This window comes from Mesoplodon densirostris, chromosome 7, assembly GCF_025265405.1.
Source record: "Mesoplodon densirostris isolate mMesDen1 chromosome 7, mMesDen1 primary haplotype, whole genome shotgun sequence".
Classification (NCBI taxonomy): Eukaryota; Metazoa; Chordata; class Mammalia; order Artiodactyla; family Ziphiidae; genus Mesoplodon; species Mesoplodon densirostris.
The window spans coordinates 95,348,803-95,373,599 of NC_082667.1; the positions used below are offsets into that span (position 1 = coordinate 95,348,803).

Below are 24,797 nucleotides of genomic sequence, written 5' to 3' on the forward strand. Positions count from 1 at the left end.
CCAGACTTCTGATAGGTGGTTGAAGGATGACAGTGTCGAATTGACCTAAAAAAAGGTGTTATTGGTATTTTTGAACAGTTTAAAGATTAAAATACTTTAATCCAGATTGGGGGGCCTGGAGGTTGATGTTTGGTAAGGGGGAGAAGTACAGTGTGGGAGGGAGAGATTATTTTACCTATGGTAAGACCTGGGGTAGAGTTTTAGAGGAGGTTAACTGTAACCACATCATACAAAGCAAAACCACAATGAGATGCCACTTTATTCTCAGTAAGATGGCTAAAATGAAAGACAGGCATTAACAAGTGTTGACCAGAATATGGAGCAGTTGGAACCCTCATACATTGCTGATGTGACTGAAAAATGATGCAGCCACTTTAGAAAACAGTTTGGCAGTTCCTCAAAAAGTTAAACATATAGTCACCGTATGACCTAGCAATTCCATTCCTAGATATATATTGCCCAAAAAAGGAAACCATATGTCCACACAAAAACCTGCACATTTGAATGTTTGTAGCCACATGATTCATAATAACCAAAAAGTGAAAATAACACAGATATCCATCAGCTGGTTAACAGACTAACAAAATGTAGTATATCTGTACAATGGAATATTATTTGGCAATAAAAAGGAATAAAATGCTGATACATACTGTAACATGGATAAATCTGGAAAACATATTAAGTGGAACAAGCCAGTCACAAAATTGATTCCATATATATGACACGTTCAGAATAGGCAAATCCAAAGAAACAGAAAGTAGATGAATGGTTACCAGGGACTGGGGGAGGGGCAGTAGGACGTGTACTGCTAAAGGATACAGGGGTTTCTTTTGGGGATGATGAAAGTGTTCTGAAATTAGATAGTGGTGATGGTTATACAATTCTATGAATATATTAAAATTACTAAAGGGGTGAAATATCTCAGTATAACTTTTTCTAAAAAGTCATTCCTGGGCATGGTGTTATCATTTAGGTATAGCTTAATTGAGTGTTGGGAGATGTCTTTTGCATATTGATAATAAAAAGGTATATTCAGTCATGAGATTAGGACCCTGGCCTTTTGCTCCTTTTGTAAGAGACAGATTTTCAGTGTGAATCAAATAGTAAGTAATTTTCACTGAAAAAAAAACATTATTTTATATTTAAATGCATAAATTACTGTGCCAGTTAGTAACAACTTTTTGTAGACAATTCAATCCCCAGGTCATATTGAAAGACATAGCTAGCAGTGGGTGTTTTGTGTTTTGTTTTTACTGTTTTAAGACTGACAGAGTTGGCCTGTTAGTTTGTGTTTTTAGAAAAGCATTCATTTCTTTTAATAAGCCTACAATTTTACAGTCTTAAGTACCCTTGTAGGTACGGGGGAAAACCTAAAATTTGTTTCTAAATGTTATAAACAAACTAGTATAGCCATTCTAACATGTAACCATGTAATATCTGAAACTTGATAAAATATTAGACAAAGTAAAAAGGTGCTTTCTTGTGTTGTGGGAGATTTGATGTGAGTTATTATTTTAAAAGTTCAAAATAATTCTCTCATTTTAAATTTACACTTAATGAGGTTACTAGGATTGAATTTATTCTCTCGAAGTCTACGGTTGATTACCACATCTGTAGTACTTTGTAATGTTCCAAGGTTGAAGATACAAATTATGCAAATCTAAAATTTGTCTGAAGTTTGAAAATTCAGATGTTTAGAATAAAATCTGCAAAGAACCCATGGTGATGACCTCCTTTGTTTTTGAGAAGGTCATCTCTTCTTTTTCAGTAATTGCTGAGTGTATGACTTGCTACCATAAAGCTGTCAGGACTGATTGGTTAAGAAAAACTTGAAACAGTTACTATTTCATAGTTTAGGCAGCAAAGGCTGAATTTAAAATATAGCATTTTTTTAAAAAAAAATTGTCATATTTTAGGGATTTGTTTTCTCCTTTACCTTTTGGAAATTTTGTTAAAACTGGAAACATTGGGATTTTGGTAGTTGGTCATGGAGGGGAAGAAGGTGGTAATGCAGTTCTTTTCTTTTTTTAGCTGCCCTGCCCCCTTCCCCCAGGAAACAAAGCCTGTTTTGTTTCTTGCCTGCTTGTGAGGTCTCTGCTGCACCCCATGTGGGTGCACTGCTCTGTGCTTTGTTGAAATGCTTGAGATAGTCAGAAGGTAAAGAACAGGATGCTTCTGAAGAGAAGAAATCCCAGCTTCTGTAGATAAACAGCGTTGTTTGAGTTGGTCATTTAAGTGAGCTCTTTATATGGAAACTTGTAGCACTGCTTGTATCCATAGGTAACAGCATTTAGGTAAACACAACCAAAAGTGCTCACCATTATTAGCCAGAGAGACTATTTCTATTGCGTATTTTGTGCAAATTTCTGTTTAATTCTGTGGAGTTCTTATTCCATCTTTTGATACCCTATTTTCCCCTTTCTGTGGTTTTTAATAGTCAGATAAGCTTAGATTTGAAAAAGACTTTCCCAACCAATTGAGTGTGCCATCAGCAGTGGTCACTGTCATTAATGATTACTGCTAATGATATCTAATTCTGAGAAACTGGTGGGAAGCAGAGGATATTTACCTGTTTATTTTCATGCAATACTGTTATTGTCCAATTAGTTTTCACAAGGAATAAATATTTACATTAACTTGTTAAATGCTGTATTACTTAATAAAAATCCAGTATGGAAAGCTCAAGAGCTTTTTAAAAAATGTTTCTTAATAGATGAAATATTTAACATTGTATAGCTCTAGAATCTGTTTTGAAATCAATCATATTTTATCGTTTCAACACTTACTAATGGGTTATTTACTAGCAGTTTTTAAAATTTTTTAATTTATTTAACTGCTTGGAATGGAAAACATTTTTCCCCAGTAGTTGTTTGCACTAGGCTTCAGTTTGTGAGATGTTCACCATATGTGATAGATACTCAGATCAGTCCCCCAATTCATATTTAACTCGTATGATTGAACCTGACATAGCACAATGTAAGAAAACATCTCTTTGGGAAAATAAATATGTTGAGTGCCCTATGGGAATGCCAAGAACATGTTCACCAAAAGAGAAGGATCCCTAGGGAGGTTAAGCTAAGGCTCAAACTCCCCCACCTATTTTTTTCTGTTTAGATCTTACAGGAAAGATAAATATGCATATCTTTATGAATCATAGAATACTTAGAAACAGTGAGTGGCATGGTGAAGTGGAAGGATGGGGGAGGGAAGGTATGGGAGTTCAAGCCAAGATGATTATCTGCAGGACTGGTAATCTTAAAGCTTAGAAAGAACTATTCGGAAAAGAGAGGAGGCTAACATTTTTGGAGCATCTGTTGTATTCCAGGACTATAATAGATGCTTTCCATATTACTTATAAGCCCCACAGTGATCCAAAAGGGTGATGTTAATGTCCGCAGGTATAGCTGAGGAAACTGAGGATTAGATGAACTACGAACTGGTGTGCCCAACTCTAATCATGGTTTGTTTGACTCTAAAGGCTATATTCTTTATATCATACTATGAGGCCTGTCAATTGTGCATCTAATAATGTTGGTGACAGGAAAGTATAAGCAATTGTATTAAATGAGGTTATTGATTGGCAAATCCTAGCCATTCAAACTTTTTGGCTTTTTTTCTATCCATTCCCCTGTAAAATACTAACTATAAACCATAATTATTAAGGTTTTAGCCATTTATTCTTTGTAAAGACATTTTATAAATGTGGCTTTTTGTGAGGGTTTTTTGGCCATAAAAGAGGTTAATAAGGCTTTGAACAGTATGAAGCAGCGAGTCATGTTTTTTTTGACATCCCTTCTCTGCTATGCCAGACAAAACATTTAAAAGAGATAACCAGAAAGACTTAACTGGGATCATAAATTTTAAAAAAATCTCTGTTGGTCAGAAAACAAAACCACACAAAGCAGTGAGCAAGGGCAGGGCGAGGGACCAGTCAGCCAGTCAGGATATCAGGAACTCAGAGTGTTAAGAACAAAGACAGAGATACATGAAACACTCTCAATGGTGAAAGCCAAGCGTGCAGCCGTCTGCCCATGACCTGGTACAAAAGCAAGGACTGACCACATGTCAAGTCGCAAATTTCAAGAATCAGTATACAGACCAGATTCTTTTAATGAGAAAGCAATAAAATTAGATCCCAATAATAAAAAGTTAGCTTCAAAAAAAATATGACTTGCTCTACCAGCTATTAAACATATAGGTTATAATTGAAACTCTGGTACCTAACAGGAAATTAGTTGAATGAAATACTATGCTATTTTTAAAAGAAAATAGGTGGGGGAACGTGTATATACTGCTTTGGAGTAGTCTCAAGGATATGTTATTAGCAAAAAGGCAAAATGAAGTTAAGTACTAAGAGTATGCCACCATATATCTAAGAAGTATGCTACCATATCTGTGTGTTTGCTTTGATTTTTTAAAACGGAATAAACAAACTGCTAGGGGCAGTGGGGAGTGGCAAGTAAAGCCCGTGTCTGAAATTCAGAAGCACGTCACCACAAGTGAGCCTGTATATTGAGTTGGCCGAGTCACACAGAGAAGAATTATTTCAGATGACACTTAACCACAGTGATTTGGCTGGATACACCTAATGAGATATCTTAAGGACCAAACGTTTAATAATCATTTTGTTGATCATAACTTTAATAATCGGTCGTATGTTATTTTGAAATACTTGCATATATATAGAAGGATAGTACATATTAATGTTATTGGAAGCAAATTTTTCAGCATTAGACAGAAAATAGTTATAAGATCTAAGAATCTAAGCAAAAACCCGAATGATACATATTGTGATTATTTATGGATGAAATGCTGTATTATTTGCTTGAAAATAATTGAGGGAAAAGTCGATGAGAATAGATGTAAAACAAAATTGGTTGTGTATTGATCATTGGGAACCCGGATGATGACTACATGAGGATTCATCATCTATATTATTTTTTCTGCTTCTCTATTTGTTTATGGAAATTATTTTTTAAAATGTAAATGTATGCTTGAGAGCATAAAAGTGTACTCCTAAGTAACTCATGAGTTAAATGGAAATCACAATAGAAATTACAGATATTTGGGGTAGAACAATCATGAATTTTACATAGTATTTCAACTGTATGACATGCAGGAAAAACTGTACTTAAAGGTAAATTTATTGACTTAAATGCTCTAAGAAAAGACTTAAGCTAAGTAAGTTCAACTCAAGAAGTTAGAAAAAGAAATACAGAAAAAATTGAGGAGAAGAGTAAGAACAAAAATACCATCACCTTATATAAATATCTCAGTAGGTTGAATTGAACCAAGGCATTCTAGGAGAGAGTTGGTCTGTAATTTTCCTTTCTTCTAATATCCTTGGTTCTATATCAGTGTTATGCTGTCTCATGGAAGAGTTGGTCCGTCTACGGGGAAATTGGTAGGATTTCTATATTATCATATATTAAATAGTTAAATTTCTGCCTCAGCGAATACTTAACTGACTTAGAAACATTACAGTGTTTTTTTTCAGCACAAGTTTTGTGCAAAGATGCTGGACTAGGCACTGAGAATATATACACAATTAGGATACTCTCCTCACTCCTGTGGCACTCCAGTCTAAGAGAAGATACAAATTTGTAAATAAAAAATTACAATCAGGTGAGAAATGTCAGTAAACAAATGTCCCAGGGCAGTGCCCTGAAGGAAGATGATTCTTAATGCACATGGCAGACTCTGGGGAAGGCTGGGGAGGTTTGGTCAAGTAGCCTCCAAGAAGAGTCGGCATTTACCAAGCAGCCTCTGTGGCTTCAACAGAGGACATGTGAAAAATCACCAGAAGGAGTTTGCCACTTGGCTGGGAGCCAGTATGTCATGAGAGCTGTCAGTGAATGTCATTTCAGATTTTGGTAGCAAGGTTCATGAGAGAACATGATCTGTAATTTTTATTTGTTTTAATATCCTTGTAAGGTATTAGGGTTATGCTGGTCTCAAAGGTGTTGTGGAGTTTCCTTCTTTGCTGTTCTCTGGAAAAGGTTTTATAAGATTAGTATTATTTCTTCCTCAAGTGTTTGTGAAGTCATTTGGGCCAGAGGTTTTCTTTGGTCAGTATGTATTAAACATTTAGTAGAAACAGTGACCTGAAATTACACCTTAAAATGTTGAATATGTGTCTGAAAAGGTGATACATTATTCTTATTGCCATTTTCACATAGTAAAACTTCCATCTGTTCACCAAGGTTACCACAATCCACAGTTTGGTCAATGTTGTATCAGTGACAGAAATTCACTAGTGTAGGAATCCAGTCTGTTTCTGATTGTCAAATGGTATATTATATGTTCAACTAAAAAAATAACAATGACTGCCTGAGCTGTTGAATGAGACCAATCTATGCCATCCAGATTCTTTTTTAAAAAAATAAATTTATTTATTTGTTTATTTATTTTTGGCTGCATTGGGTCTTCCTTGCTGTGTTCAGGCTTTCTCTAGTTGCAGTGAGCAGGGGCTACTCTTCATTGCAGTGCGCAGGCTTCTCATTGCGGTGGCTTATCTTGTTGCAGAACACAGGCTCGAGACACGCGAGATTCAGTAGTTGTGGCTCGTGGGCTCTAGAGCACAGGCTCAGTAGTTGTGGCGCACGGGCTTAGTTACTCCACAGCATGTGGGACCTTCCCGGACCAGGGATCAAACCCATGTGCCTGCATTGGCAGGCAGATTCTTTTTTTTTTTTTTTTTTAATTAGCTAATTAACTTATTTATTTATTTGTTTGTTTATTTATGTTGGGCTGCGTTGGGTCCTCGTTGCTGCGCTCAGGCTTTCTCTAGTTGCAGCGTGCGGGGGCTACTCTTTGTTGTGGTGCACGGACATCTCCTTGCAGTGGCTTCTCTTGTTGCAGAGCATGGTCTCTAGGCACGTGGCTTCAGCAGTTGTGGCTCACGGGCTCCGTAGTTGTGGCTCGTGGGCTCTAGAGCGCAGGCTCAGTAGTTGTGGCACATGGGCTTAGTTGCTCTGCAGCATGTGGGATCTTCCCGGACCAGGGCTCGAACCTGTTTTCCCTGCATTGGCAGGTGGATTCTTAACCACTGCGCCACCAGGGAAGTCCCGCGGGTGGATTCTTAACCACTGCACCATCAGGGAAGTCCCATCCAGATTCTTGTAGGCTTAATTTATTATGAGCATGCATCAGATCATTTAATCTACTTGATTTATTAGAGTTATATTTAAAGATTAATAATCCTGATGAGCTTTACTGCTTAGAATGCTTTGTCTCAGTTACTTTGAGAGATTTATTTTTAATTAAATATATATTATATTTTATAATAAGCAATATATTCACATTATTCAAACTTGAAAAGTTATTAAAAATGCCTCTCTTGAACTCAGTCCTTTAGTTATCCAGTTCCCCAGGTCCAGAACCAACAGATGTTAATTGCTTCTTGGCTGTCCTTCAATTCAGATTCTCTAGATATGCATGTAATATATATTCCACCTGCCCCCCCCCTTTTTTTAATACTATCTATTCTATACTATGCTTTTAACTTAGTATGTCGTAGACTGTTCCATGTCACTGCCTATGAGAGTTACTTGTTTCTTTTCTTTTATGGCTGCCTTGCATCCTAGGATAATGACAAAGATGACTACAATAATAATAAATTAATGTAACCATTGTACTATTGGTGGATTTTTAGGTTATTTCTAGTCTTACTACAGAAAAGGCTATGTTGAATATCCCCAGTTGCCGTTGAATAACTAAAATCCTTTTTCTTTGCTAGTTTTTTAGGATAGATCTTCTGTTTCATTTCAGCCATGAACCAGAGAATCAGTCAGAGTGCTCCAGTGAAACAGCCACCACCCCTGGCCCCCCAGAGCCCTCAGGGAGGAGTCATGGGTGGTGGCAATTCCAACCAGCAGCAACAGATGCGGCTGCAGCAGTTGCAGATGGAGAAAGAGAGACTGCGACTGAAGCAGCAAGAACTGCTTCGGCAGGTGAGGCCACAGGTTAGAGACCAGCCTTCCACTCTTGGGGTTTTGTTTTCCTACATAAAGTTGGGTGTGTTTCATTTTGGCATTTATTAGTTACAGAGGAATGTTGTTTCTCTGAAACTAGAGTGACATAGAAACATTCTGTCCAGCTCTCGTCTTAGTTTCTAGTTTCTTAACTGGCCTTTGATCACATAGGCTATGACTTGTAAACCTGTATCACAAAGAGAAGTTTTGGTCATATTCACTTCAGTCAAGCAAAAATCGAAGGAAGCAAGGGTGCTTTTCCTCAAATATACAGGCATACCTCGGAGATATTGCCGGTCAGTTCCAGACCACCACAATAAAGCAAGTATTACAATAAAGTGAATCACATGAATTTTTTGGTTTCCCGTTGCATATGAAAGTTAACATTTACACCGTACTGTAGTCTATTAAGTGTGCAATAGCATTATGTCTTAAAATAAACAATGTAAATTGTTTATTGTAAAATTTAATATAAATTTAATATAAAATTAAATACCTTACTTTTAAAATACTTGATTGTTTAAAAATATTAACCATCATGTGAGCCTTCAGTGAGTCATCTTTTTGCAATAGTAACATCAAAGATCACTGATCACAGATCACCATAACAAATATAATAACAATGAAAAAGACTGAAATATTGTGGGAATTACCAAAATGTGACACCGAGGCATGAAGTGAGCAAATGTTGTTGGAAAAATGGCTCTGATAGACTTGCTAGACGCAGGGTTGCCACAAACCTTCAGTATGTTTAAAAACAAAAATTGCAGTGCCTGCAAAGTGCAATAAGATGAGGTATGTCTGTACATGGAATTGCAGACTACTATATATCTGAGGATTTCACTAAGGGGGAAACTCTGGGACATCACTTGGAGAGAAACATCTTTTACTTTAAATGAATTATTTGTCTAGGGGAATACACAACATGATATTTCTCAAATGATAAATGTTTCAGTATTGCTGAATCTAAGATGTTTTATTTAAAACAATACAGGCTATCCCAAGTTTAAAAGATTCCATAGTGCTTTAAAATTATCTACTTATGGATATTTTTTCGTGTTGGGATAGGTAGTTTCTAACCTTAGAGAGCTGGAAAGCTTTACGACCATTTTTATCAGTTTTCTTTCAGAAATACTGTTGGTCTTTATGTGCCATAAGAATATATAATCCCTTATCTCAAAATGAATTTTTACTTTATCTTATTTCAGAGTGATAAAATCTAAGTTCAGATTTTGGGAGTGTGATCTTCTCAAAGCAGTATATTTTAAAATTTTTATGTAAATATTTTGGATAATAAACATGATGTGATTTTGAAAGTGTACAAAATGTAAACGTACAGTGAAAATGAAATCTCCTTTTCCATTTCTCTAGTTCTCTTTTCTGGTTGTAAGTAGCTATCAGTTTCTTGTATTTTTTTTCCCCCAGAGACATTCTCTCTGCGAACGTGAAATCTACGTATCTGTAATATTTTCCTCACCTAAATCATAGCATACTAAGTATAGGCATTAAAAATATCATTATACTCTACATTTTTGTAGCCAGGATGTAGACATTTAAACAAGGTACTTTTTTTTCATGAGTGTTATATTTTAATAGTGTCACGTGTTAATGGAAATACATGAACTTGATACAGTCATTGAACTCAGGTTTGGGATTTGAAGAACTGGTACCTAAGAATTAAACTAAGCCATGGAATCCCAGACAGGCACACCTTTAAACTGTTTGTGCTATCAATAACCTGCCAGTGTAATTCTAGTGTGGTTGGCACCAAAGTGAGTAAGAAAGATGATGCCAGCATATGATGTCAAGAAGTGGTCTTGAAAGAAATATTCCCTCATCCTCCTTTAAGAAGGTAGAGAAAGGAAGCACATTAACAAGATTACTGTATCTCTGATGGACTTTTTAACATATTACTATAAAGGAAAGATATTTTTCATTTAAATGAAACTTTATCATCGGAACAAGGTAGCACCATCAAAATTATAGTTATATAGCTCTTAGAAGAAATAAAGCAATTTAAGGGTATGTTTTACGCAACCTGTTTTCGTTTTGTTGTTACTGAGTACTAGATGGCGTATGCAAATATAATTTCACATACGAATTAAAGACTACCAAAACCAAGAAACCTTATTAATAAGAAAGGTTAAAGTCTGGGAATGGGCCATCCATCATTTTGTTGTTGCCGTAGATCATCTCTCCCCCACCCCCTTCCCGCCCAATGGGCAAAATGCTGCTACTTATAAAATTCTTCATTCTAAAGAATTTTTCTAAATCTTATTCTCACTCTTACTCTGGGTGATGGGTCCTAGACAGAATAGTTTCCTTTCAAGGTAACTTCTTTATTTCTTCTTTACTACCTACTGTGTTGTCTTTTCTTTTGTTGAAGTGACAGACCTGCTCTATTCTTATACTAATGGTGTGTTTTTTAAGATTTTTTGGTTTTGTTTTTTAGCAATCCGTATAAATTCAGTATATCTTAAGCCTTTTGGCTTCCTGTGAACTTCTTCCATTGATAGTTTCTCTTATCACTGAAGCATCAAATTATATTTTTCCTGCTTCATCTAATATTCAGAAGTAAAGAACCTACCTGACCAATATCCAGTTTTATTTGAACCCTGACACCTAAAGTCTTACTGTCCTATCCTCAATTCTGTTTAACACTTCTGAGGTTTCCGTTTGTTATGTGGCGACTCCATTGGCTCCTGTCTTCCTCAGTCTGCTTCTTCTTGGGCTAGCTTGGGAATTCTGTGCTATGGTGATATGTCTGGATACAATTTGTAAGTCAGCCTACACAGCCAAACCATGTGGCTTAAAGTAATTTTTATCCATCTTATTTTTCACTCTTAGGCAATGCGGAATATCAATCCCAGCACAGCAAATTCTCCAAAATGTCAGGTAGGCTCTTATCTGATGTTTTAGCATTGAAAACAGATATTAAATTAGGAAAGAGAAAAACTTGTGCTCCAGGGGCCTGTCCTCACTGAAGATTAGCACAGAGTAACTTTGAGGCATCTTTCTACAATGATACTTAAGTTAACATTGCTGTTCCCAGAAAGTTTACACTATCTGCTCCCTCCCCACTCCTCCCAGAGTAGTATTCAAAACTCCTTCGAGGTCTTTTTTTTCCCCCACATTTGATATGTAGTATATACACCCTGTCAGCCTTGAAGTGTGCCTGATTTTTTATTTGCATAGCCTAAAATACTACTTACAATGATTTATAGAGATTAATAATTTGAACAGTAACAAAAGTAGTACAGGTTATTTACTTATTTACTTTAGGAAATCTTATTAAGAATTATAATCATACTACTAGGAAAGGAAAAGATTCTTTTAGTGAACACTCCAAAGAAAGAATATTAAAATTATCAGAAGAGGGGCTTCCCTGGTGGCGCAGTGGTTGAGAAGCCCGCCTGCCGATGCAGGGGACACGGGTTCGTGCCCCGGTCCAGGAAGATCCCACATGCCGCGGAGCGGCTGGGCCCGTGAGCCATGGCCGCTGAGCCTGCGCGTCCGGAGCCTGTGCTCCGCAACAGGAGAGGCCACAACAGTGAGAGGCCTGCGTACCGCAAAAAAAAAAAAAAAAAAAAAAAAAAATTATCAGTAGAGAAAAGGATCTACCTGAGTACTGTTTTGGGTTTCTTTGTTGGCTTTTATCAGCATTCCTCCCTGGTGAACCCAAAGGAACACTGGTTGTGAAGGTACCTTATTTAGATGGAAAGATTGTGGCCATTTTTTTCCTTCTATAACATAGGCACTTATCTGACTCAGGGAAAGAATCTCATTCTTGGAACCAAAGAGATTCTCTTTGTTCAGGGTTCACAGATTTGAAGGAATTAGGAGCTGGGGGATTATTGCACTTCTCTCAGATTGCCAGAAGCTACCATGAAGCACCTCATATTCTGTGGAGCTCTTCTGCACTAGGCTAACAAGTGCATTGTGTTAGACTGAGCTGTGGAAGTGGGAATTGGCAGAGCTCCACTCATTTTAGATACTGTTAACTGGTCCATTGGAGCACCAGATAGAATCTTCATAGAGACCAGTTTACTTTGTGAGAGGAAAAACTCTATTCATTGTCTATCTCATAAATGCCTCCTTTAATCAAGAAATCCAGGGAATAACTAATGAACGTCATCTTTGCTAAAGCAGAGCAGACATTCTTACAATGAGGACCACTAATACCACATTTGACTGGGAAGAGCACTGTAGCATTGGATCTTTATATAAAGTGAAGACATTTTTCCTTGCTTTTTCTCTGAAGTGTTTCTTTTATTTGTAATAAATGAAGTAGAAACATAGGAGCAAAAATTAATTCAAATGAGATTTGGGATCAAGCAAAAAGTTCTCCATGTTAAAGTGTTTTGAAATTGTTTCCTTTTTATTTTTTCCTACTAAGATCTTAAACTTTAAATCTGATAAGTAAATTAAATACCTTCAGGTCTTTATTTCTTACATCAGTATAAGTGTAAACAGTTGCTCATTAAAATTATCAGGAGTTTTTAGATACTTCTTTTAGTAGTAAAGCTTTAGAAAAGTTAAGGTTTGTAAATTGAATTTCTATTAAATTTGTATGGTATTAAAATTACAGAGTTGATTCCTTAGATTTGTCTAAGCCAGAGCAGGAAACCTGAAAGAGATAGGTTTTATAAAAGGTTTTTTTAAATTTAACTTTTCATATGTGGATAATAAAATACTGCCTTGTTATATAAGATTCAGTTGTCAATGTATTTACCTGGCACAATTGTGAAAATGTATGAAATTCCAGTATAGGGCTAAATTTGGAGTTCCTCAAATACCCAGAATCTGGTTGTATTTGTATCAAGCAAGTATCTGTGTTTTTCTCATCCTACATATTTTCTAGATTATCTTAAGGTAGATGCCAGGAAAGATTCCACAAAGAGGGGTCATATCTTAAGTGAAGATGCCTTTAAATAAGGTTACCAGGATAATCAAGAAAGCCAGAAAGAGCTTTCCAGTCTCAAAAAAACAGACTGTAAAAAGGAATAATGAAGAAAAAAGGATGGATCCATTCAATACTTGAGCGCAAGGCACTCCTGTTCAGTGCTGTGGGGGGTTTGGGTTCTGTTTGTTGTTTGTTTTTACTTTTCTAATAGAAATCAGTGCAGATGAGTTAACAAGCAACATGAAATCAGTGGCATTGTTTTGTAATTATATACCGCATTTGCTGTGGGAAGGTGCCAGACTTCAGAATGTTCACAAATTACTTGTTTCAAAAGCTATCCTTAAGTACTTCTGCATAGGATTAACAAAACCTGTCTGTATTGTAGGATTTTCTGGTCTTATAAACTACTGTCAGTATGGGTGAGGTTAATACAAAATTCTGAAAAATTGAGACAACTTTAAAGGGGTTAGTATATTTTCTTAGTTAAAAATGGAAATTATTGCCTTAATTTGTTAGGGTTTGCTGGCAGAATTTTGGAAAAACTTGTCCTCATAGAGCTTTAAATTTTTTAATTTTATTTTGATTATTCACTATTTTTGTTTCTAAAGCAATTTCTGGTCTCAGAAAAAGAAAACTTTTTTAAAGTATAAATATCGTCTTTGCTCCATGAGATTGAACATGTATGGAATGCTCAATTTTCTCTGTATAACTCTTTCTAATACATCAGTTTCTCCTCTGTGACTGGAGGGAGACCTTTGAGAGAGTGGGTTAGGAATGCATTACAGCTTCTGTTTCAAAGTCTTTTGAAACTAACACTTTGAGGAAAGATAGTTCCCCCTGAGTGTGAATGTTTTTACCTTCTCTTATGCTTAAGAATGTGGTTCTTAGTACCTGCGGTTCCCTAATACCTGTGAGATCAAGCCTAAACTCTGCAACCTAGCTCATTTATGGTCTGTGGTCAGTAGCCTTCTTTCTCTCTCTCAATTCTGGTTAAGCCAATTACCTTCCTTCAGCCAAGTGCACTCCTCTGTCTTGTTGCCATGATTCCACTCATGAACTTTTCCCCTTCCCTTTTACTGATTAAGATTCTCCATTTCCTTCATAAGGCCTAGGTCAAAACTCATCCCCAAGTGCCCTCATCAGAATGCTTGAAACGACCCAGAAAATAGAAACAAGACTGCTGTATATAGACAGCTTATCTCTGAGCAAATAATTGCTTTACTCTTCATAGAAATTATAGCTATAAATTTTTTGCAACTAATGAATATTGTGTAGTTGCCATTCCTTATGGATAGTAATAAATACACACCAGGGTCAGTTACTGGGTTAATGATGGATAAAACCCACAGTATTAAAGTTGAGGATATTGTACTACACTGTTAGCCCAAAATGGTGAAGAGATTCAGATGTCCATAGTTTTAGTCAAATAGAGCAAAATAGTATAGGACCCCTGTTCAGAGCCATGTGAAAATAATCACCACAGTTTTTTTTTTTTTTTTCCTGAATTTAATAATAGCAAAGTTTTGGCTTTTTTTTCCCTCCAAACTCTCTTTTATGTTAGCAGATACTAGAAAAGCTATTTCAGAATCCAATTAATACCTTTTCCAAGTTTATCTCTCTTCTTTTTGAAGTCCTAATATTGAATAAATCATAGACTCAAATGATTCTGTGAATCATTCTATGAATTTGAATCATAGATACACATCTTTTTAGTCAAAAAGGTTGTTCTGAAGTTGAAGATACTTTGGTAAATGGCACAAATATTAAAAAGACAAAAAACATTCTAAACATTGGCTAAATGTTTTAATAACTTCCAACATAATTAAATATTCTGTGACTGTTTAAAGCTGTGTTGGAAAATGGGGTATGGCAAGACCTATCTTGAACAGTTGGAAGAAATGGCTTTTTGTTTGTTTGTTTTTAAAATTGTTGACATAAATTGCTATTACTAAGACAAACTGTTTAAAAGATGTGTATTTTCAGAGTTATTCTTCATTTCTAAATTTAGATTTCTAGTTCACTAAACTAACCTACCTTAAATAAATTGATTAGGTTGGAGAGGGGGGACCTTCATTTGTGTGCCATATATTATCCAGAAATGAAACACTCTTACATAGTATTTGCTGAAGATAAAATTGCTTTAAGAAAGTAAAGTTGACATTAACTTTATAGAATTTTCTATAAATGGGATCATAACTTTTTCACCTTAGCATGATTTTTTTGAGATTCATGCATGTTGTACTTATAGTTCATTCCTTTTTATTGCTAAGTAGTATTCCATTGTAGGGATATACTACAATTGTTTATTTGTTCACCTACTGATAGATATTTGACTTGTTTCTAAATTTTGACTTGTGTAGACATATGCTTCCATGTCTCTTGGATACTCTAAAGAATTTAATAACCTAGAGATGTTCTAAATGTTTCCAGACTACTGACTTCTTCTACTGCCTTCCTCCTTACTTTTCTAAATGATGTGAACCAAAGCATCAGTTTTATATGGAGCCAAAATACTTTACTACCAGATATATATTATCTTAAAGTATCTTTTTTACCCTATGAGAAATGATACTCCTATTTAAATGAGAGAAGGGAAATACGAAAAGGACCAATGGCTCATGGCTGGATCCTGAGTCCATAAAAGTCCACTATATGAACCAAGCAAATCATGTTTTCCTTTATAAACCATCCTGGAAAGTTCCCTCCAGACCAAGCTGGGAACATCAGTTTTACTTATAGTTGCAGATAGCTCTGACTCCACATGCGTCCCAGATTAGCTAAGATTTACAAGCTCAATGGGAAAAGCCACCACATTTTTGTATTATTACAGAAGAAAATGAGCTAAAAATATTTGCTTCCTTTAGAAAAAGTCAAATACTCTAAAAGAACTGTTTGACCTTTGAAATACAGAAGCATGATAAATTTTGGCTGAATTTCCTATAACTTGCTTACTTCTCCATTTTTGAAAGTCTGTCAAACTGTTTATTCTGACTACCTTTGGGAAAAATAGAAGCTTAACGAACTTGTATTTTTAGCTCAGTATTCTAATATTAGACATTTGTTCAGGATAAAAAACTCCTTAGAGATAGACATAACTTTCAACATGAAGTGTTTCAACTGAAATCAGTTTTTGTAGACAATCCAATTATGTCCCAAGGCTGATTTTTAAAACAGCTATGCCAGATTTACTCAATTACAAAATGATGTTCATATTCATCCAAAATGTGTTTTAACAAAATTACTTTATTGCAATAGAATGGGTTTATTCTACATAGGTACATGTAGATATATACAGGAATTTTTTTTTTTTTTTTTTTTTTTTTTTTTTTTTGCGGTACGCAGGCCTCTCACTGTTGTGGCCTCTCCCGTTGTGGAGCACAGGCTCCGGACGCGCAGGCTCAGCGGCCATGACTCACGGGCCCAGCCGCTCCGCGACATGTGGGATCTTCCCGGACCGGATCACGAACCCGTGTCCCCTGCATCGGCAGGCGGACTCTCACCCACTGCGCCACCAGGGAAGCCCAGGAATTATTTTTAAATGCATATAATGGAGAAAGTTTATATGAAATATTTTTGATTAAAAAATTCAGATTATTTAACTTCATTTCATACTTATCCATATTAATTATTTTTCTCTAAAGTCACTGGCAAAAAGTCTGTACAACTCTGAAACAAATTTTTAATATTTTACTTCTAAAATTATTAATTGTATGCAGTGTGTTCACTTTCACATTTACAATCCTTGGCTAAGGATACAAGGAATTACAAAGCTTACTCACAATGAAACCCATGATTTAACTGTTCCTCACTGGCAGCAGGACAGCTTAGGGAGGAGCTCTTTCAGTTAGTTCTGACTCCACATTCACTGTCCTTCAAAGTCTGACTAGGTAAAGCATGGAGTAGGATACTTCTGCAGATTTCCACATCTCTATATGGGGGTGTGTGTGCATGCATGTGTGTGTGTTTATGTGGAAGTGGATGTTACTGTTTTTATATTCAGTTGAACCCTGAACTTATTGATGTTATGTTAAGGGGAAGGGGAAGTTGGCCTGTTTTCCTACATAAATACATATGGTTTTCCCCCCCAATTTTTGACAATTTCCTTAAAATATCAACAAAAATGTTTCATCTTCCTTATTGAACCCAGTGAAATAAATTATGTTCACAGATGAAAATGTTAACAAAAGAATTAATTGGGATTGACATATATACACTGATGTGTATAAAATGGATGACTAATAAGTAAAGAAAGGAAGGAAGGAAAGAAAGAAGGAAAGAAAAGAAAGAGACAGAGGGAGGGAGGGAGGAAGGGAGGGAGGGAGGAAGAAGAAGAAAGAAAGAAAGAAAAAGGAAGGAAATTATACCTCAATAACACTTCAAAACTTACTTCTAATCAACCCTGGTTGGTTGGCTTTGGGGTTTTGTTTGTTTTTCCTGTAAGTGGAAGTTTCAAACCTGAGCTGAATATCCATACCTGGTATATGGGTTCTATAATCTATGTATATGTTATTTATATCATTGGCCTTATCACATTACATTTGTTTTCATGCCGTGTTCTTCACTGTTTGGTTGATAATACTAACACCGTCCTACCACCACCACCAGTAAATAAAGTGGCATTTTTTTCCCCTTGTTCCTTCCAAGTTCAGTTTACATGAATCCCTAGGTTAGTTACTCTTAGTCCTGGCTCAAATATAGATTTGATGAGAATTATTTCCATAGCCTTTCAGGGGGTTGGATATCTTCTTAGGCAACTTGTAAAGATTGGCCTTCTTATTCACATCTCTAAGTTACCTTTCATTGTAAATGTGGATAGTTGATTCTTTAGTGTCTGCTGACAGAAATTCAGTTGTTAAAGGCAGCAAAAAGTAAAAATCTGATAGCTTCAAACAAGCAATGTGGCAGAATTCAAAGTAGCAAGAACATGGAGATTTTGCACATAACAATTAGCTTTAACTTCATAAAACCTTGAAAAAGTGGAAACCATCAAAAGGGGTAAAATAAAAGTTGTAAAAACAATATGAAAATTATAGCCAATTTATTAAGTTATTTCAGTAATGATGTATTTGCTTTGTGCTGCAAGGTTCAAAACTAGGTACACAGAAACATGAGCATGCCTTCCCTAGGCATCAGCCTCATCCAGAGCCTATAATTTTATTCACTTTAAAATTTATTGCTTTTGGGGCTTCCTTGGTGGCACAGTGGATAGGACTCTGTGCTCCCAATTCAGGGGGCCTGAGTTCAATCCCTGGTCAGGGAACTAGATCCCACACGTATACCTCAACTAAGACCCAGCGCAACCAACCAACCAACCAAAAAAATAAATAAATAAATATTTTAAAGTAAAATAAAATTTATTGCTTTTAACATCCTTATACTTTAATAGCAACATAAATTCTTCAAAGTATTTAGAAGCTCTTGTTTTATGCTCCAAAATAGTCATTCATTTATTCATTTTGTGTCCTTAAGGGACAGAGAAGAAATAATTACAATATCATGTGATAAGTGCTAAGATCATGTTACATACATATGCTCAGGGTGTGAAAGACATATTATCTATCTGTCTAATCTAATCTAATCCGAAGATGGAAATGGGATCATTCTGGAGAATTACCTAGAGAAGGTAACTGTGTCTTAAATAATAAGAAAGAAAAGTGTTCTAGTCAAGAGTATATGGAAAGACATGGTACCAAGAGAAAACGTTTCATATTAAAGACCTGCAGGGAGTGCACTTTGTTTTAAAGTCACTTCTCACTTTGTAAGGTGAAAATGGGGGTGAGGGACGCATCAAAGATAGAAGATAGAGAAAACAAGTAAAATGGATCCCCAGAAGCTGCTAGGAGTGTGGGTTGGCCTAGAACAGGAGACAGCAGGAGGGAATCCATTTCTGAGACTGGAAGAAAAGTTATAAAGGTGATGAATGAAGATGGCTTTGGGGGAGCAGGAATAGATGACAGGAGGATCCAGAAAACCACAGATTGTTCCTGATGACCTCAGTGTTCTTATTTAAATGCGAGAGAGCTTGAAAAAGGAAAAGCACTTAAGTGAACAGGGTCTTGAGAGAGTGTGCCAGATTTGGAGTAGTAATCATGAGAATGTGAGAAAAAAGTAACCAAGGACCCAAGAAAAAAACAAAAAACAATGAGTGGTACTAAGGAGGGCCCAGCCAAGGCCAAAGACTATTAATTTATAACAGTCTGGATAGTTGTATGATTTTTCTCTAGCATTTCTTAGCAGTCTCAGTACAGAAATGAAGCAAGCACATTTTTAATATTGATTCATGGTTGGAATTTGCTATGTTGAAATAAAATTATGTGTGTATCAGGAATCTGAAAGGTAATCATGTGTATTTAAAATGATCAGCCCTGCATTTAAACTTGTAGGGAAGGAGAGCCAATAGATTGGAATAGTAGGAGGCAGAAGAAACTGGATGGAAAGAAAAAATACGGTTCCAGAAAGCGGGATGAGTACATGTAAGATTTCTGGGGAAGAAGTTTCTAAACCAGTTCAGGGTGTGACCGAGGAAGTTAATGACTGAAATACAATGGTAAAGTGGTCAATATCATTGCAATTTAGAGAGCCAGGAATTTCAGCGTTAGATTACTATATAGATTTTGTGCATGGATGTTGACAGTTCCCGGGTGATAGATGCAGTTGCAATGAAGTGAAACAATGATCATTGTCTCAAACATGAGTAAAGATTGTAGAGGTAGGTTTGGTTTTGAATAGCAAGGTCTTGGCTGTACAAGTGGGTGATAGAGGTAGGTAGGGATGAAGATCACTGGAACCCAGAAATTCAAGGAACTCATGTTAAGTGAATCATCTACGTGATGTATAAGTAATAAGATATAGCAGCATGTCTTAAAATTAATATAATATTGAAATAGTAATGAACATAAATGGTATTTTAATACATTTGCAACAACTAGAGCATGATATGAAAATGTTTTCTATTGATGAAAAGCTGAAAAGTCAAAGGTATAGTAAATACTACTGTTTGTTGCCTATATTTATAATTGAAGAAAATGCTAGATTTTAGTTATAGGTTAATGAAAATGAAGATGTAATTTTTTTTCTCCATCCAAGTTCACATACCCTCTGCATTCTGTCATGATCCTCCAGTTAAGAAACCCATTTAAGGATGGGGTATCTAGAAGGCAGAAACCTGAGTAAAAAGAAGTGGTTGTTGCATAGTCTAGAAGTGGTGGTGCAGAGCTCAGAGAATATCTCCACTGCGTCTGGACCCAGTGGTGACTGGGAGTGAGGGTGCTGGAGATGGTGTGTGCCTCAGCGAGCAGGCTTGGCTCAGGAAGGCTGCAGGGGGTGAGGTAGTATCCTTTGTGATAAAAAGCCATAGTTCAGGTCAAACCAGAAATGTCGAGGGAGAGAAAGCTGATGCTCTAGCAGAGTTGATGTTTATGAGAGCTTGAGAGGCACAGTGGAAATCCTCAGGGCAGGGAACAGCGAACAGATGAAAAGGTGAGGAAAAGAACTGGGTGGTAATGAAGGTGTAAGAGTTGGCCAGAGTGAGGTGAACTAGCCTTGAAGCCCCAGGCAAATATAAAGCTGAGGCCTGGACTATTTGGAAGCACGTTGAGGCAGGCCTTCTGAAATGATCAGGGTAGTAATGGCCCATAGCTTTTGCTCAGTTTCCAGGTAGAATCTTGCTGAGAAATTGTTGGATGCCCCAGAAGATAGTTCAAGATTGAAAAACCTGAAGTCAGAATAAGTTACTTGATACCAAAGTGTAAAACAATGCAGGAGGGCAGTGAGGAGTGTTGGTGTCTTGGTAAATCACCAAATTTTGTTCTTTTGACTTTATTTTTATTACTGGTGCCAAACATATAAAACCATATGAGGGTTGGTGAGTAAAAATAAAACTTTAAGAAGAATTCTCTTTTTAAAGATCAGACTTGCCATCCTACCCCAAAGGAGGGATTTAGGAGTGTCTGCCAGAAAAGGAAAATACCAAAAGGAAGCTAAGTAGTTAAATATATATGTTTTGGGGTTAATAAGACTAATTAAACTTTCAGTTTATATAATTTAATGTTTAATCACTTGAAATGGATAGAAGAACCTGGTCCTTCTGATTGGGAAACTCATTAACTTTTAGATGTTAATACTTCAGCTTTATATGTACAAGTTTATTACTTTAAACCTAACGCTAAATTTGTTAATCAGTAGATTGATTCTGTTTATTTGTGTTGATTTTTTTCTAGGAATTAGCTCTCCGTAGCCAGTTACCAACACTGGAGCAGGATGGTGGGACTCAAAATCCAGTATCTTCTCCTGGGATGTCTCAGGAATTGAGAACAATGACGACCAATAGCTCAGATCCCTTTCTTAACAGGTTGGTAAGAGTTGCTACTGGCCAACATCTGAAAAAGATCATAGTTTTAAGGTGATTCTCCTTATACTTGTAATAAGCTGTTTGAACATCTTTGTGGGCCAAAAACCATAGCTGTAAATGAATCTCTCCATAAATGGCTAGGACAATAAAACTTGAGGATTAAAAGCTGGCTCATGTGAGAGGAAATGAGCTGTTCAGACTTGTAGAGGGGATACTTATTCACAGTCACGTGTTTGCTTGTGCTTATACTGTTGAAAAACAGTTACTTGCAGAATCATGAAGGAACATGTGAATGCCTTTCTATAAAAGCAAATGAACTGCATCTTAAACCTACTTAGGGCTGCATTGTAAGGATCATTAGAAGGAATTTTCCACGTAAGTGTTCAACCTGAGAGGTTTCACTGCAGGAGCACTGTAAGGCCTCATGTTCTTAAGGGCTATAGGTCAAGGAGATAAAAAGTAAGGTTGTGCTTCTTTCAAATAATGTATTAATATTAAAGAATATTGAAAATAACATAGTATAAGGATGATTTTTAGTGAGTTACCACAAATCTTGGGTTCCAGGCATATTGCAAAGATGTTATTTTATGTAGGGAGGGCTGTGTTGAAAACTGCAAGCTGAGACAGAACATATTCTTTGCCTCGAAGGCCGTTTAAAATTAAGATTTGACTACAATTCTTTCCTCTAGATTGTCAAATATTTATGGAGTTTCAGCTTTTAAAATAAGGAACAAATGCTTTCTGGTCTTTGCTTTTGTTTTTTTTAACCAATTTTGAACAGTGTACTTTTTAAAACATTTAAAGGTATTTTTGTTTAAGAAGGCTATAATGCTACCCTTTCAATTCTCACCAATTGAATTGAAAACATCCTGATCCTAAGAAAAACAAAACACCTTGTCATACCAAAATATTTAGTACAATAGAATTTTCTATCATTTGCTCTGTCTTAAGGTTAGTGCTGGTGCCCTAATTGGTAAGTTTGGTTTCAGAGGCCATCTAAAATGTATTTAAGTTTGTATTTACTCTTCTGACATATGCAGTTTAAAGTTCTGCCAAAAATTGAGTGTATTTATATAAGACTGTAGTTCTAAGCTTAAACTGAGGTTAACTAGGAAAGTTCATAGCCACAGAACTTTCTTTTCCACAAAGGAAATTTGAGATCAATATAATTCCAGTACCCACCTTATTGAAGGCCTGTATTGATCCAGGAGTAAAATTAGACCATTTGGGAAAAAATGGATAGACTGCATATCCTCCTGATAGTCATTTGTGCAGAATGTTTCTTAAAACTTTTGATAAGAGCTAAGCTACAGTTTAAGATTCTGTTTTCTGGTAAAGATCACAGAGTGGAACTTTACCCAGTGTTGTTAGTCTCAGGGCAAAATCCCATGTCTACTCTCTGTAGTACCCCCAGTTTCTAAAACACACATCTGACTATAACATTTTTCTTTTCAGAAACTCTTGATGGTTTCCCCACTGCCCATTATTCGATTTATACATATTCCTTAAGCTCTAAACACTTGTTCCCCTAGCTTGCCATGGAGTTGACTCTCAGTAGTGGTGGAACATCCCCTCATCTCCCTTTTACTCTGAGGTCTTTCAAGGCCAGCTCCCATGTTCCCTTCCATGAAACCTTTCCCCTGTACTTTTCAAGCTTACTCCTCTTTGTTCTGAAAGCACTTTGCTCACGGAGACCTTCTATATGATTCATTAATGTATTTGTTCACCTCCCTCCCTGAAGTTGTGAGCCTCTCAGAAAGCATCAGTTGTAGATTTTTGTTGTCGTTAATCTCTGTATCCTCAGACTAGTCTAATCCCTATCACGTAGTAGCAGATGCTCAGTGCATGTTTATTGAAGGGAGGTGGGGGGCTGCAGGGAGCAGTTCCTAACCAGGGAAATGGCCTTGTGAACTCGGTCCTCAGGAGTGCCCATGTGCTTCCCCTGGGGCTTGGAAAGAACTCTGAACAACTGTGTACATTCAGCTATTCTGTAACAGAGTCTTGAGTGTCTTGATACGTGCTCCGTTCTTAGCAGTGGGAATACAGTGATGACTAGGACCAGGCCCTTGTCCCAGATCAAGACAGGCAAGATAAAAACAAACCACATCCTGAGACCGTCTCCAAAGTAGCTGCATTGTATACAAATGGTCTCAGAGGCAAATTTGTGTTTTCTTGGATCTGTGTGAGGCTTTTGAATCTTGCCAAAATCTGACAGAAGCATTAAACTAGTGGTTGCAATATACAGAGTGAAGGGGAGGGAGAACAAGGCAAGTGCATTGAGTAATTTAGGAAAGAAGTTTAGGGGGCTGAGCTTTTGACCTTGAGCAACTGTTAAAGCTTGTTTTTAAAGCTTAGTTATTTTTTGTTTAACTTTTGTGTAAGCTAAACAGCTGTTTAAGTGTCCAAGCTGCGGGGGAAGTTAGAGTTTGCACTGTAGTCAGAGACCATTAAGAACAATTGCCTTTATTTCACACTTTGCCATAAGATTTTCTAGAATTAGCAGAACCCCCAATTTTACAGGCGGTGCCACCTGGTGTCTGCGTACTACTAGGTTAGGAGAGTGTCGTATTTATGAAAGTAATAGTCTAAGGATATTTACCATACTTGTATATAAATCTGTGATACTTTTCATTTAGCCTAAAGTAAAAATCTGTCTTGGCTCATATTTTTCTGTTTTTCTCAAGGTATGTGCCTTGTAGTTTTTTTGTTTTTGTTTTTAATCTTCCCTTCTACTGGGACTCTCAGGACTCCTATCTCCTGCTAAGGTGTTTGTTTGCAGCTCCCCGCCTTTCCCAAACAGAAACAAGGAGATCAAGCGAGGGAGTTCAGTTCTTATCGGCAGTGACTCATCTGTTTTGGCCCAGTCCAAAAAGAAATTCTGGTTCTTTATTTTGGTTTGATTTTTCTGGCTTAAACTCTCTGCATGAGAGCTAGGAATTTAGCATGAATCTAGTGCAGACCTGTCTCACCACCCACCTGGAGGTTGTGTTTTGACCTATGCCTGTGACCACCACCACTTGGGGAATTGAGACCTTGAAACAAATAAGCCATGTGGAGACCCTAGATTCAAATGATACTAGAGAATATTTACACAGAATTTTCTGTCACCTAGGAAAACTGGAAATATCTTTCTTTTCTCTTATTGCCACCAAGCCCAGAACCTTAGGAGAAATTTTGGCCCCCTAAAGTTGCCAGTTTCAATTAGGATTAACTTGTCTGTTTCACCTCATAGCAAAAGAGCTTTGTATGGGCCCTGAAGGAGGGTGCTTGTTTCAGATGCTGCAGGGCAAGAATTTTCACTAATCCTCTTTGAGAATCATGTTGGTACTCAGCAGGTGTTTATATTTTTACCTTGAAATCATTTCTTAAATTTTTTGTGTTGGTCTTTAACTCTCATTCTTTGTAGTGGCACCTATCACTCTCGAGATGAGAGCACAGACAGCGGACTAAGCATGAGCAGCTACAGTGTCCCTCGGACCCCAGACGACTTCTTGAACAGTGTTGATGAAATGGATACAGGTTGGTATTCTTTATTCCTCTAGCTTTCAGTGAGAAATAGTCATTGTATTAC

At 36.6% G+C, this 24,797-nt stretch overlaps 1 protein-coding gene across 12 annotated transcripts in view; it reads left to right on the plus strand.

Moving 5' to 3' along the window:
* Window positions 1-24,797, plus strand: part of YAP1 (Yes1 associated transcriptional regulator) — a 108,199-nt gene that overhangs the window by 78,512 nt on the left and 4,890 nt on the right. For 3 of the 12 annotated variants that reach the window (XM_060102774.1, XM_060102766.1, XM_060102767.1), the window contains 4 exons: window positions 7,771-7,964; window positions 10,821-10,868; window positions 21,096-21,226; window positions 24,633-24,745. In XM_060102774.1, coding sequence (XP_059958757.1) covers window positions 7,771-7,964; window positions 10,821-10,868; window positions 21,096-21,226; window positions 24,633-24,745 — 486 coding nt within the window. The remainder of the gene's footprint in view (window positions 1-7,770; window positions 7,965-10,820; window positions 10,869-21,095; window positions 21,227-24,632; window positions 24,746-24,797) is intronic. The other 9 variants (XM_060102775.1, XM_060102768.1, XM_060102769.1 and 6 more) reach the window with 3 other exon arrangements.